Genomic DNA, 14069 nt, shown 5'->3' with positions numbered 1-14069 from the left:
AAAAAAAAGAAACTGCTAAGTAATATTGTATGTATGTCATTCCTTTCTCATTTAAAATCCTAAAGCTGAGTAAGAACCTTAAAGATGTTATATCTGATATTGAATTAAAAATATGTGCAAAAGCCAGTACTGATCTCAGGCATCATTTATCGAGTGCTTTACACCAGGCATTGCACTAAGCACTTTACTTACATTATCTTATTTAATCTTCTCAACAACTTGACTTTGATGAGTCATGTCTGCATATAATACGGTCTGCTTCATAGTACATATTACAACCATAAGGAAAGAAAAACTCTAAATAGTTAATTTTGTAATGTTTGACTCACCTACTAAATTGAAAGGTAAAGATGACTTATATCTGTCCTGTATCTCCAGTACTTAGACTGTGCCTACTACATAGCAGATGCACAATGAACATTTGTTGAATTTTTGTGTGAATTTAAACGTACGAATGACTGAATACATGAATGAATTAACCACCCTATTAAACAGGTTTTGGTATCACCTCTGCATTATACAACCAGAAACAGAAACTGTGACTTCAACCAAAGTATGTCTGACTCCAGAACACATAACCACTATATTTAAATGGCCACTGAGGAGCATAAAAATCACCAGGACTCTGGAAAAGGGTTTGAAATTTCAGGGTATTGTGAATGTAAACACTTTATTCAGAAACAATTTTCATGTAAAATTGGATCAGGATTAGGGTTGGCTGTTATTTTTCTTCTCTCAGGTGGTAGAAGCATAGTTCCCCTCAGCCTTCAACTCTTGAGTGATTTCTGAGTATTGATTAGTGACACAGCCAGAAGCTGTTTCTGGGCTATGTTGAAAAAGGTACTTTGAGCTCTCACTCACCCTAGGAGGGAGAACCACAGACTTTTTGTACAGATTAACTCCTTTCAAGAACAAAAGGCCCTTTGGGGATTTAGTAATTCCCCCATCTCCTCTGGTGATCCAAGTTCATTCTTGTTGCCTCGTGTTAGGACTTTACTCTAGGGCAGTTTTCCAGCTCCAAGAGAGATAGTCAGGCCCCTGCTGCCCAAACATTGTGTAGCACCATGCCTGATTAAGTGGGCAAGGTCAGACTTGCCTTTTACAGCCCTCCCAGAGATAGACCCTTTGCTAAGAAATCTCAGAAATGCCTTAATTCTCTGGATATAAGTAGATCAGAGCACCATAGACCCTGGGAGCTCTGAGCTTTTGCAGCTTTCTCCCCTTAAAATAGATAGAAGTATTTCTTATCTCATTGGGAGATATATAATGTTTTATAGACAGTGCTTTATGTTCCTCAACCTCCCTCTTCCAAAGACCTCGAAGACTACTTAGAAAGAAACTATCCACAGAAACTTAAACATAAATCAAGGAAGGAAATTGATTCAAATCATTCAGCAAATGATTAGCAACTGTAGAATTATATGAAGACTAAAAAGACCTCAGCTAAACGTGGGAATAGCAGTAGCAGCTACTGCCTCTTAGCCACTTCAAAAGTCTTGTACCTTCCACCCTCTGGTGTATATTGCTAAATAGATTAGTCGTCAGAGTATTTTATTATCCCAAAAGAGGATTTATCTGCTTCCTTGGGAATCTAAAATGCCTAATTCAGGACCCACTGAGACCAGCAAGAAGGGAGAGCACACTGAATACTTCATTGTCAGTGTCTAATTGGGTCTGCAGGCACAGTTCAGCCTCATCAGAGCCAGTCTTAAAAAAGAAAGCTCTGTTATGTCAAACAAACACTTTTTGTGTAGTTCTTAATTACTTTCCCATGGGTTCCTTGTTTTCTAGGTCTTATCTATTTAGTTATTGTACTAAAACACAAATTACATCAAGCGTTTAAGCAGCAGAGAAAGAAGGGTCACTAGGATCCCAGAAACCCATAAGTTAATGATCGCAATCTTGCATTAAGAACAGTAACCCATTGCTACCATGGTGTAACCTCCCTCCTTTTGCATATTCAAGGACCTCTGCATGTTCTGAAGATAAAGTTAGCCCTAGATTCCACCTTATTGCTATCCAGGGGGAATGTCTTTGGCAACCTCTCTCATCTCCCTCTTTTTGACTTCTGGGTAGCACTTTCCGTGGGAGATGATTGAGACAGCTCCACTCTGCCACTTAGGTGCTCACCAGATGTGCTAATTTGTATGGTGCTGGATGACCAGAGAAGCTTCAGTTCACTCCATGGTCTGGAGTTTTTGAAGAAGCCATTTTTTTTTTCTTATCTGAGGGTTTTTTATTCTGTCATTCCAGCGGCTTCATATACAGATAGCTCTGATGATGAGACATCTCCCAGGGACAAGCAGCAAAAGAACTCTAAGGGAAGCAGTGACTTCTGTGTCAAGAACATCAAACAGGCAGAGTTTGGACGAAGAGAAATTGAAATTGCTGAACAAGGTAAAGAAAGCAAGCACTTTTCCTCTCAAGTTGCCCATGTCTTTTTGTCCATGTTAATCACTTTTTACATCCTGGGGCCTAGCAGTTTGTAAAATTTCGGTGTGATATTGAAGAGTACTTACAACAACAACAAAAAATCTGAGTTCAAGGAACACTTTGGAGAGAGGAAGTGAACTCTGGCAGTGTAGAAGGAACCCCTATACAAGGAAAATTGGGAGAGACTAGCTGGTGAGGATTAGAATACAGGCAATCAGAACACTGGATATTTGCCTCTGAAAGCCCCTTATAACAGAAAAATCAGGTTTAATATCTTGATCCCTTGAGAAAATCCAACAGAAACCTGATCAGTAGTGGGATCTTACCTTAAGAATAAGGTTTTATGTTTATTCTTTGTCTCTCATTTTCTCCTCTCTAATATTGCTATGTGTATATTGGGCTTTTTCAGAAATGCCGGCACTGATGGCTTTAAGGAAGAGAGCTCAAGGAGAAAAACCTTTGGCTGGAGCCAAAATCGTGGGCTGCACACACATCACTGCTCAGACTGCTGTGAGTCTTTTTCCTGCCTCCACATAAAAATAGTTAATAATAGCCATCAGCTATTGAATGCTTGCAACATGCCAAGCACTAGGTTAAGAGCTTGAAAAGTATTAGTTTGTTAATCCTCATAATGGCCATGTAAAGCAGGTATTCCTATTTCCAATTTATAAATGTGGAGGTTAAGGCTCAGAGAGGTTAAGTAATTTGTCCAAGGTGATACAGCTAGTAAATCACAGAATCAAGATTTGAACTTCAATATAGCTGACTCCCAGGCTTACGCTTTCTCTACTATACTACACTGCTTTCCCCAGTATCATTTCTACAAGGCCACTTTCAGCTGCAAAAAGAGAAAACCTGATTTAACTTGGCTTATCCATAAAAGAATTTATTACAGTATAAAGCTAGAAGTCCAAAGGTTAGGCGGACTTCAGATGCATAGGCAAGCCATCCAGTCTGCCTGGGATTGTCCTGGAGCTGCCTCACTGTGCTTACTTTATCCTCAGGCTGATATCAAGATGGTTACAGCTCTTCAAGCCATCACAAACTGACATGAAAAGAGAGAAGCACCATTTCTTCCTCTCTCCCAACAGCAAAGAAACTTTTCCTAGAAGTCCTCCAGGACACTCCATCATGTGTCATTGGACAGACTGGATGGCTTGCCTATGCCCACCCGTCCTGGCAAAGAGACTAGGATTACCGTGATTGGTTTAAACTAGTGATTCTCACCCCTATCAGATTCATTGTCCCCTTTTTATAAAAAAAAAAAAAAAAATTCACAATGCCCCTGTATTATCTTGAAATGAAATTCAGATATATCTAGGTACATATAATTTTTTTAAAAAATCAACATAAAATTTTAACTGAAATATGGAAGAAGAATAAAAGGAAAGTAATTTATAATAAAATAATGTATATTTCAATATATAAGTGCTTGATTACAAGTACAGTAGAAGAGTCAGATGTTTGTACTTACTCATGACATTATTTGAATGAAAGTACTACAAATGTAAATAGAAATATGTCACTGGTTCCAGAGCACCAGAGCAGCATTGCCAAATTATATGATTTTCTGAAATTGTAAACAACTTTTTGTAAATTTCTGAATAACAACAACAAAAAGTATGTATTGGTTTTTCTCTTGATTTACACAGTTGTTGCATTCCTGGAAAAACTATCGTTATTTTGTATTAAGCTAAACACACACACACACCCACACACACACACACACACACACACACACACTTTTCTTGGTATATAAAGTGGAATAACGTTCAGATAATTATAAATTGGTTTCTCACTCACGTGAACATTTTATTGGAACATTTGAAAATTGTACCAGATGTGGCAGTCTTGTTGTAAAAGACTGTCCTGCACTTTCAAAATGTCGAGACCTCTGGTCTTGCCCACTAAATGCCAGTAGCACTCCCTCTCAATTATTGTGGTAACGAAGAATGCCTCCACAGTTTTCCAGAGTTCTCCTGTTGAGAACCATGATTTCAGAGTCATCATCAAACATATAGATATTGAATTGCCAACCATAAATGAAACCACTATGGGAAATTGCTGTATTGAGAAACAGTCTGGAATCTTTTATAGGGTTTATGAGATCCAGGTCATTTGTATGACTAGATTAACTTCCAAAAGACCATCTCCTGAAGCACAACACTTACTTATGTGGCCACATTCCTTATTAAGAACAGCAGCGAGTCCTCAAGACACAAATAGCTGCTGTTAGCATCTTCGCTGTGAGACTTTTCTGGGTTGCATGTTCTCTGAGGAAAAGAGTACTTTGGTAACCCAAAATTAATGCAATAAATTGAAAAGCTATTTCTTTTTGGAGCTATAGACTAATGAACTGAGGCAGAAACACTCCTGGAACCTTTTTTGGGCTTCCCCAGTCAGGGACATGAGACTTCAGTGTAATGGCTTAAAATAGTAAGTGCTTCTGTACTGTCTCATGTTGCTAAATTATATCTAGGTTCTTTTTTACCCCCTGGCTCACTGGACATTACCACTCTTCAAGGTTCCTTTCTCTTTTTTCCCAGAGTAGTCAAAATTGGAGTAATCAAAATTCATTTACCAATTTAAATATTATTTATATTCTCTCTCCACATTTTTTTCTTTTAAAAAATAATTACAAAGGAATTTTGCTTTGTTTGGTTTTTAATTTCTATTTTCTGCTTACAAAAGTAGTTCCATGTTCATTTTATAATATTCAAACATTACCATAATCTATAATATAGAAAGACAAAGTCTCCTATAATCCCATGCTCCAGAAATAGCTACCATAGTTAACAGGTTCCTGTCCATGTTTCTGATAGACTTGGATCTATTTATATTTTTTAAGCGTATTTCCATAATTCCTTCTAACTAGATTCCATAGCTACTCTTTCTAAATGGTAATGATTTAAAGTTGGGTTCTAAGTTCTGGCTTTGCTCCCACTTGAGCCCTAATAGCCAACAGTCTTGACTCAACAGTTATCTGAACTGTTTTTATAATTTTGGTCCCACTCACTTTTCTAGTTAATTTATATTGCTTCGTAGGTAAGTCTCAGTATCATTCTTTGGTTTGACAAATTCAGGAGTCCTGGTTGTAGGAATTCAGAAATTCTTTAATGTGAAAAATAAAACAAGAGAGAAAAAATGAGGATCAGATATTGAAAGGTAGCATGGACTAGAAATTAAGAGAGATGAGTAGTTCTGCTATGAACTTACTATGTAGCCTTGGGCAGATTATGGGAGGGGATTAGCCTATGTTAGGAGAGTTATTCGCAAGTTTTTTAATTAGAACATATTTTTAATTATAATTTTTATTTAGTATAGAAATATTAGCAAACATAAATGTTTTCAAATGAAAATTACCAGTATCCAGGGTTAACCACTGTCAGGAAATTTTAGAACAAGCTTTTTAACCAAAGCTTTATCCTTGTTAAAATAGCTTTTAAAGCAGAAGAGTGGTATACTACCTTCTTTAAAAGAATCCAATCTCCATCTTATATATCAAAATAAAGGTAAGTGAGAGTCAAATCAGTGAATTAAATTTTTTAAAATATTTTTTAAAAATTTTAAATAAACATAGATTTATTAAAAAGTTGCAAATATAGTATAGATAACTTTTTTTTTCTGAACCATTTGAGAGTGAGTTGCCAACCTTATGCTCCTTCACTCACAGATACTTAGTGTCTATTTTCTACAAACAAGGACATTGCTCTGTACAACAGTACAACCATTCAACAGAAGGAACTATGGAAACCCACCTAAAATAAAATATCAATTCACTATTACTATCTAATCTTCAGACTCCATTTGAGTTTCACCACTTGTCCTATTAATGTTTTTTTATAACAAAAGGATCCAGTCCATAGTTCTGTGTCTCATTTAATTGTCATCTCTCTTTAGTCTCCCTTAGTGCAGAATGTAATTCATCAGTCTTTAACTTCCATGACTTGACACTTTTGAAGATTAGAGGCAAATTATTTTGCAAAAAAGTCTCAATTCAGACTTTTCTCATGCTTCCTCATTATTAGATTCAAGCTATGTATCTTTGATAAGATATGATGTTGCATTTTTAAAAAATTAATTTTATCAAGTGACACGTGATTTTGATTTGTCCCCTAACTGATGTTCCTTTTGATCCCTGGATTGAGGTGATGTCTGGCTGACTTTTCAAAGTTATTTTCCCCCTTTGTAATTAATAAGTATTTTGTGAGGTAATATGAAACTGTGTAAAAACCCCATTCTTCATGAAACTTTTAATTCATACATTTGTTTATTTTTATTTGTATGAAATCATTGTTTCTTATTTAATGCGTTATAATCCATTACTGTCATTATTTACTGTGATGCTCAAATTGTTCCAGTTTTGGCTGGGGAGAGCCCTTTCGGTCTGGCTTCTGTGGCTTGTCTTTTGACATATCCCCTTCATTTTTTGAGCACTTTCTTGCTTCTGATAGAAGGTGATCTAAGCTCATCTTGTACATTCCCTGTCCTAGCCCAGGAATTAGCCATTTCTCCAAGGAGCCCTAGTTTCTTTTATTGGATCTGTATACTAGTGTGCTTTTTGCTCTTGGGATGTCATTGTTCCTGGATCCTCCTTTATTAATTTTGGAAAATAATTGCTCACTAACTCTTCCTGTATTTCTTTTGTCCTGTTCTCTCCTTTTCTTTCTAGGAATCCAATTACATGTTCGTTAGACCATTTGATAATATCCCATAGATCTTGGATGCTCTCTTCTGATTTTTTTCCCCAGTCTTTTTTCTTTCCATATTTCAGTTTGGTGATTTAAGTTCACTGATTCTATCTTCAGATAATGTTCAGCCTGATGAGAGTATTGTTTTTGTCTCTGATACCTTTTAATGAAAAATTTCCTGACATTTCTATTTGACTTATTTTAATGGTTTCCATCTCTGTAGAAATTCCCTATCTGTTCACAGATGTTGTCCAACTTTTTCACTAGACCCTTTAACATAAATGTATTAATCATAGCTAATTTAAAGTTCCTGTCTGATTAAACAGCCTGGTTTTCTTGAATACTTTATTTCTTAACAATTTTTTTTTAACTTTTTTGTGTATGTTACAACTTCATATTGAACAGTAGTATATTAGTTCCCATTATTGTCATGAACTGGGCTTCATTTTAGTTCTGACATTCTGCATTATAGGCTTCAAATTCCTCTAGCCATGGGCTCCTGTTACCATGTGATTTGAGGTTACCAGGGGGCTCTCCTCAGTGTTTTGGCCTCACACTCAGCTTTCAGCTGCTTCTGCACATGCTTGGCACAGCGGAGCTCTCTCTTCTAGTGATGCACCGCCTGCTGTGTTAGGCTGCTGCTCCTGTTTCCTGGAGCTAGGCTCATGGTGAGGGCAGGTGGGGTTCTTGGATCTTCTGGTCCAGCCCCAGTCTTAGGCAGGCCTCCACAAGGGGAGGCCTTTTTCAGTGTTCGCATTTCTCCTCTGTGTAACAGCCAAAGGTTGCCTTATATCAGTGATTCGTCTTGAATAGATCTTTTCCTGCCCCTCCTGGAGAGGTAGCAGATCTTAACTTTGTATCAGAGCAGGGTCCTGAGCCCAAGAGGGCTTCCTGTTACTCCCCCAGGAGCAGTTTTTCTTCCACCATCTCCCCAAAGCAGTGGATCTTTGCCTAATTGTAGCTAATTTTTTCTTACCCTCATGTATGGCAGCCACCTCTTTCTCCTGGGGGAAAGTGAAACCATGTCCCCTCTTCTCCTTAAAGGGATTTGTTACTTTTTGGAGTTCAGATCACTTGGTTGTTTTATGACCTCAACTCTTTGAGGGGCTCAGTAAAAGTTATGGTTTTCTAGATCATCCAACTTTTTCTTGTCGTAAGTGTGGGACCTTCCCTTGCAGCTTTCTGTATCCTAAGAAGCAGCAAAACTATATAAATTGGTGGTTTTAAACAAAATATTTTGGTTCTGACATCCTTGGTTTAATTCTTACAGGGAGACTCAGTATGTTAAATAGGTAAAAACATAAAGCTCAGCTGGAGCCTTCCCCTCATGCCTACCCGCAACCCTTGCCCTCTTATCAAAATACTGAAGAGTTTCTATAGAGCACAATTTGAAAACCATTGGCCTCAGTTATTTTATATGTACTTTCTATTGTCAAATATATAAACTTAATCTCCTTGACCAATTGTTTGGCCCAGGCTAACTCATCTCCTGCTTTCTCTTTAATATAGGTGCTTATGGAAACTCTGGGTGCTCTGGGGGCACAGTGCCGATGGGCTGCCTGCAACATCTATTCCACCCTCAATGAAGTGGCTGCTGCTCTAGCCGAAAGTGGTAAGATCTTTGTTTGTTCTCTGTGTCTTTGGCTAAAGTAAATCTTCAAAAAGTTCCATTGTTTCAATATAAATCTTGAAAGGTCAACATTTTGTCTTAGACAAAATGGATCCCCTTTCTTGATGAGTTTGCTCTTTCTGGACTTCTCTTATTAAATAGGATCTAGATAACTGTTGTTTTATAGTCATAAATATCTTATGTCTAATATTCCATTATTAGTTAATGCTTTGCCTTGAGTTATTAATATTAGAGTTCCAGTGAACCCTAAAGTAGTATGGATTAGAAAAGAAAATGCTTTGGGCATAGTTTTATGGTCTTGCTGGTTTTCAGCAGTTTGCCCTGATTTAATGTTTGGTTTTTCTGCTTCGGCAGTAAACGGGTTTTGACATGGCAGATATCTATTTGTTTACAACAGCCACCAACACTTGAAGGACAAAAGAAATAGAGAAATTCGAACTCTGCCAGTTTTTTCTCTTCACTCTCTGGCAGGATAACACAGATTAGGGTACCAAACACATGTTTCAGAGCTCTTGAGAAGTGCTGGGAAAGCTCTGTAGCGCATGCATGTCTCTCCTTGTGCTAGCACTTTCAGCATTTTATTTTTTTCTTTCATTTTCATTTATCCATTTATAAAAATTTTATTAATGTGAAAACATAGAAAATTGCACAATGAATTATACATATACATTTATTTTCAACAAATGCTTATTATACCTCCTATAAGAAATGTAAGGACAAATGAGACAATATCTTTGCCCTCAGAATCTTATATTGTGCTTGAGGAGAAAAGACGCATATATAGATAATGATGATACAAGGGCATAGATGATAAATGCCATGACAGATCATAAATCCACATGTAGCACCCAAACAAGGGGCTTATAAAAGTTCAGATTTCATGAAAGATCACTTCCAGCTGAGTTAATCAGGCTTCATTAGGAACATGACACTTAACTGGGCCATGAAGTGTAATAACATTTTAACAGATGGAGAAGAGGATGGGCTAACTAAAGTATAGGAGCAAAAAATATCAAAGTGTAGTTGAGAAATGGTGAGAATTCCATGTGGCCTGGATCAAGAAATACTTATTTCTGCTTTCTTCTTTTTTCCTATTAGTCATAATTTTAGCATTCATCATACTCTTGTCCCTTTCATTTGTCCACTTTGATCTAACAACAGCAGAATGACTACCAAAGACAAAGAAATGGATAAAGGGGCTGAAGACAATACTAATCAGTGAAAAAAAGTCAATTCAAGGAGGACAGCAGAACGAGAGAGTTTAGAATTGGAGAAAACCAGCATCATCTTGCCAGAATTTAGGGTCAGCCCCTTTTTTATGTTTTAATGATTTCTCTTTGTTCCTTTTTCTCAGGATTTCCTGTCTTTGCCTGGAAAGGAGAGTCAGAAGATGATTTTTGGTGGTGCATTGATAGATGTGTGAATGTGGAAGGCTGGCAGCCAAACATGGTGGGTTAGGTTTCTGGTAACACAATCCTGTAGGGACCTGGGAGGGCAGGCTCAAAGAGGGAGGTTCTGGCCTAGGAGAGGGTTTCCCAACAGGAAAGAAGAAAAATGCCTTCTTTTCTAGCTGATGTACCTGGGTTTCCAGCATAGCTAGATGGTTATGCTCAGGGTACCCCAAGAATATCGAACTTCTTTATAGTCTTAATGTTATTTGTTAGTGCGGATTTTAGGAGCATTCATATTCATCAGCAACATTAAAATACTACTCAGGGTTCACACATGGCTAGTTAAAAAATAAGGTTAATTAGTTACTATCCCCTACCACTGCTCACCACCACTCTGCAACAACAACAATAATCTAAACACACACACACACACACACACACACACACACACAAACACACACACGCAGCTCCTGTGGTACTTAGCTTTCTCTCTAGAATCATATGCTAAATTTATAGTAAACCCAAAGAGATTTGAAGTTCAAATTTTTTCTCTTTGTTCATTTCCACCTTAAGAAAGATAACTAGGCAAAGTTATGGGGTTTTTATTTTTGCTTTGTTTTTTGTTTGTTTCATTTTTTAAAAGATTGAGTTCTTGAAGGCTTCATAGTGTACTAGATTCACAAAGAGAAGCAGAGAGCTGCACAAAGTATGAGACATTCCTACTTTGCAAACATTTTTGTATGTGAGTCAGAAGAGAAATTAGGGAATCAACTGAAAAAAGAATCCTTGAAGCTGTAGTCCAACTATTGCTTGCTGCTAAATGCTGCAGAGCAGCCTCACCTGGTACACAGCAGAGAGAAGCAGCCCATCTTTCTGGATTCTATGATCCAGGTCACATTGCACCATATGCTGGTTGGGGGAAGCTGGGTTAAAGCCTTTATAAAGGAGGAAGGAGTTGGCTATAAGATGAGTCAGCTAATTCCAGCAGTTTAACAGTGACAAGAGGGAGTGTGACTGACAAACACTAGTCATGCCAGGGGGTTTCTACTGGAAATAAAACATTAATTTTATAGTCATGAACATAGAGAGGACATGGGATTGTTCCCAGAGAGCTTTTATAGACTATAGAGCCAGCTGGAAATGTTGATGAAGAGAGTAAGACAAGAATAAAAACAGTTGTCACCTCCCAGAAAACAAGACCCATATCTCTTTGGATCCTGTCAAGATATAGTGCTTTTCCTTGCTTTCCAACCTCAAGAAGATTCCCTGATGACAAGAATTACATGATGAGAATTATGGGCTACATTCATTCAGTAACTATTAGGGATAGCAACTACTTGCCTGTGTTAGATGCTTTTGTTAAAAGGGAAAAGTGGGGATTCCTGGGGCAAGATGGCATAGGGCGTAGCAGCTTTGTACATCTCCTCTTGTGACCATACTAGAAATAGGACGAAACACAGAGCAAACAGCAAGCAGAGTCACCTGGGGTCTGGATGAACAGAGGTACTACAACTAGGGAGAGAAAGAAGAAATCACCCTGCAGTGGTAGGCTACCCTGTCCCAAGTGGCTGAGTAAGATGTTCCTCTTGGGCGGAGCTGCGACCACAACCACATTTCACAGTGATATACTCACTCAGAACTCCAGTGCCAGGTCAGCTGCTGGAGGCGGAGGAGTGGGGGCGCCGGCGCCACACGGGGGAATGCTGAGTTGTCAGGCTTCAGTCCAAGGGCCGGAGATGAGGCTTTCTCCCAGCAGAAGTGCTGGCGGTATCCATTGTTCCTCTGTTGAGCCCTCCCCACTCCCAGTGTGTGGACGCAGGCGCCGCCATAGCTGAGGCATCATCAAACTGGATAACAGAGGTCACTCCACCCAGGGGACTCTGTGAAACTCTGCCTATCCCAACTTGTGGCCCTACCTAAGCCACATCTGGTGGGGTCCTCAGTGTGCCCTGTGGCCCTTTCTGAACAGCTCCAAGCCCCGCACTGGTGCCACCCAGCCTCAGTTCTGGCATGACCTCTTGAGGCAACTTAAGCACAACACAGGTGTCCGCCATCTGTGGATTGCTTGCTGAATCTTACCAGGTAGCCCTGGGGAGGCACAGACTGATGCTAAACTTGGCCTGCAGCTGGACCTGTGCTAATATGACTGGGAGACTTAGGAACTTTGCTTAGTTCATAGAAACAGACACAGAAAGGCAGCTAAAATGGGGAAACAAAGAAGCATGTCCTACATGAAAGAACAGAACCAAGCTCCAGGAAAAATGGAGTCAAGTAATCTACCAGATGCAGAGTTCAAAACACTGGTTATAAGGATGCTCAGTGAACTTAGGGAAGAGTAGATGAACTCAGTGAGAACTTAAAGAGATTTGAAAAAACATAAAAACTGAGGTGGAAATTATAAAAATGACCCAGTCAGAAATGAAGAATATGATATCTGAAGTGAAGAGTATATTAGAGGGATGAACTGGAGGATCGAATCACTGATACAGAGGATAGGGCAGCAGAGGACACCCAATCAGAACAGCAACAAGAAAAAAGATTCCAAAATAATGAAGATAATATAAGGAGCCTAAGGGATAACATCAGACGTAACAACATTTGCATTATAGGGGTGCCAGAAGAAGAAGAAGCTCAAGAAGTTGAAAACCTATTTGAAGAAATAATGATGGAAAACTTCTCTAACCTGGTGAAGGAAATAGACATATAACCCCAAGAAGCTCAGAGAGTCCCTAAAAAGATGAACCCAAGGAAGCCCATACCAAGACACATCATAATTAAGATGCCTAAGGTTAAATACAAAGAGAGAATCTTAAAAGCAGCAAGAGAAAAACAGATACCTACAACTGGCAGCTGATTTCTCAAAAGAAACTTTGCAAGACGAAGGGCTTGGCATAAAATGTTCAAGGTGATGAAAACCCAGGATCTACAACCAAGATTACTTTATCCAGCAAAGCTATCGTTTAGAGTTGAAGGACAGATAAAGACCTTCCCAGACAAAAATAAGCTAAAGGAGTCCATCACCACCAAGACAGCATTACAGGAAATGTTGGAGGGACTTCTTTAAGAAGAAGAAAAAATATGTAGCAAAAATATGACTAAAGAATGGCAATAACTACATATCTATTAACAAATACTTCAAATGAAAAAGAAGTGCTGCAATCAATAGAGAGGGTGGCTAAATGGATAAGAAAAGACCCTTACATGTGCTGCCTACAAGAGATTCACTTCAGATTTAAAGACACAAACAGACTAAAAGTAAGGGGATAGGAAAAGATATTGCATGGTGGACCTAGAGAGTATCGTGCTGAATGGAGTAAGCCAGATAGAGAAAGAAAAATGCCATATGATTTCACGTACATGTGGAATCTAAAGAACAAAATCAACAACAATAACAACAAAAATAGAAACTCATAGAGGAGAAAAAAAATGGCATAGATGATGGAGGCTCTGTTCATCCCTCTGGCGACCAAATCAACGTTGTGTCGGAAACAGGAGCAGCAGCAAGGAAAAATCACCTGGAATCTAAATGAAAGAGCCATACAACTAGGGAGAAATCCAAGAAATCACCCTGCAATGGGCAGAAGTTTAAAAAAATTTTTTAAATCAAAACTCATAGATACAGAGAATATTTTGAGGGTTACTAATTGGGAGGAGCATTGGGGAGATTAAGAAGTTCATATGGATAGTTACAAAATAGTCATGGAGGTATAAAGTATAGCATATGGAATATAGCCAATAATATGGTAATAAATATGTAAGGAGGCAGAGGGGTACAAGATTTATTGGTATGATCACTTTGTGACTTATATTGATCTTTAATCACTGTGCTGTACAACTGAAACTAATATTGTATACTAACTAAAATTGAAAAAAACTCATTGAATTTACACTGTAAATATGAGCAGCTAATTCTCTATTACCTTC

General features: G+C 38.3%; 1 protein-coding gene across 5 annotated transcripts in view; it reads left to right on the top strand.

Moving 5' to 3' along the window:
* AHCYL2 (adenosylhomocysteinase like 2) overlaps positions 1-14069 on the top strand; it is a 137996-nt gene that overhangs the window by 100292 nt on the left and 23635 nt on the right. For all 5 annotated transcript variants that reach the window (XM_039861045.1, XM_039861044.1, XM_039861048.1 and 2 more), the window contains 4 exons: positions 2254-2397; positions 2843-2943; positions 8634-8736; positions 10109-10203. In XM_039861045.1, coding sequence (XP_039716979.1) covers positions 2254-2397; positions 2843-2943; positions 8634-8736; positions 10109-10203 — 443 coding nt within the window. The remainder of the gene's footprint in view (positions 1-2253; positions 2398-2842; positions 2944-8633; positions 8737-10108; positions 10204-14069) is intronic.

Source organism: Pteropus medius, unplaced genomic scaffold, assembly GCF_902729225.1.
Source record: "Pteropus medius unplaced genomic scaffold, Ma_sr-lr_union100, whole genome shotgun sequence".
NCBI lineage: Eukaryota > Metazoa > Chordata > Mammalia > Chiroptera > Pteropodidae > Pteropus > Pteropus medius.
This window is presented reverse-complemented; position numbering and strand designations above follow the sequence as displayed.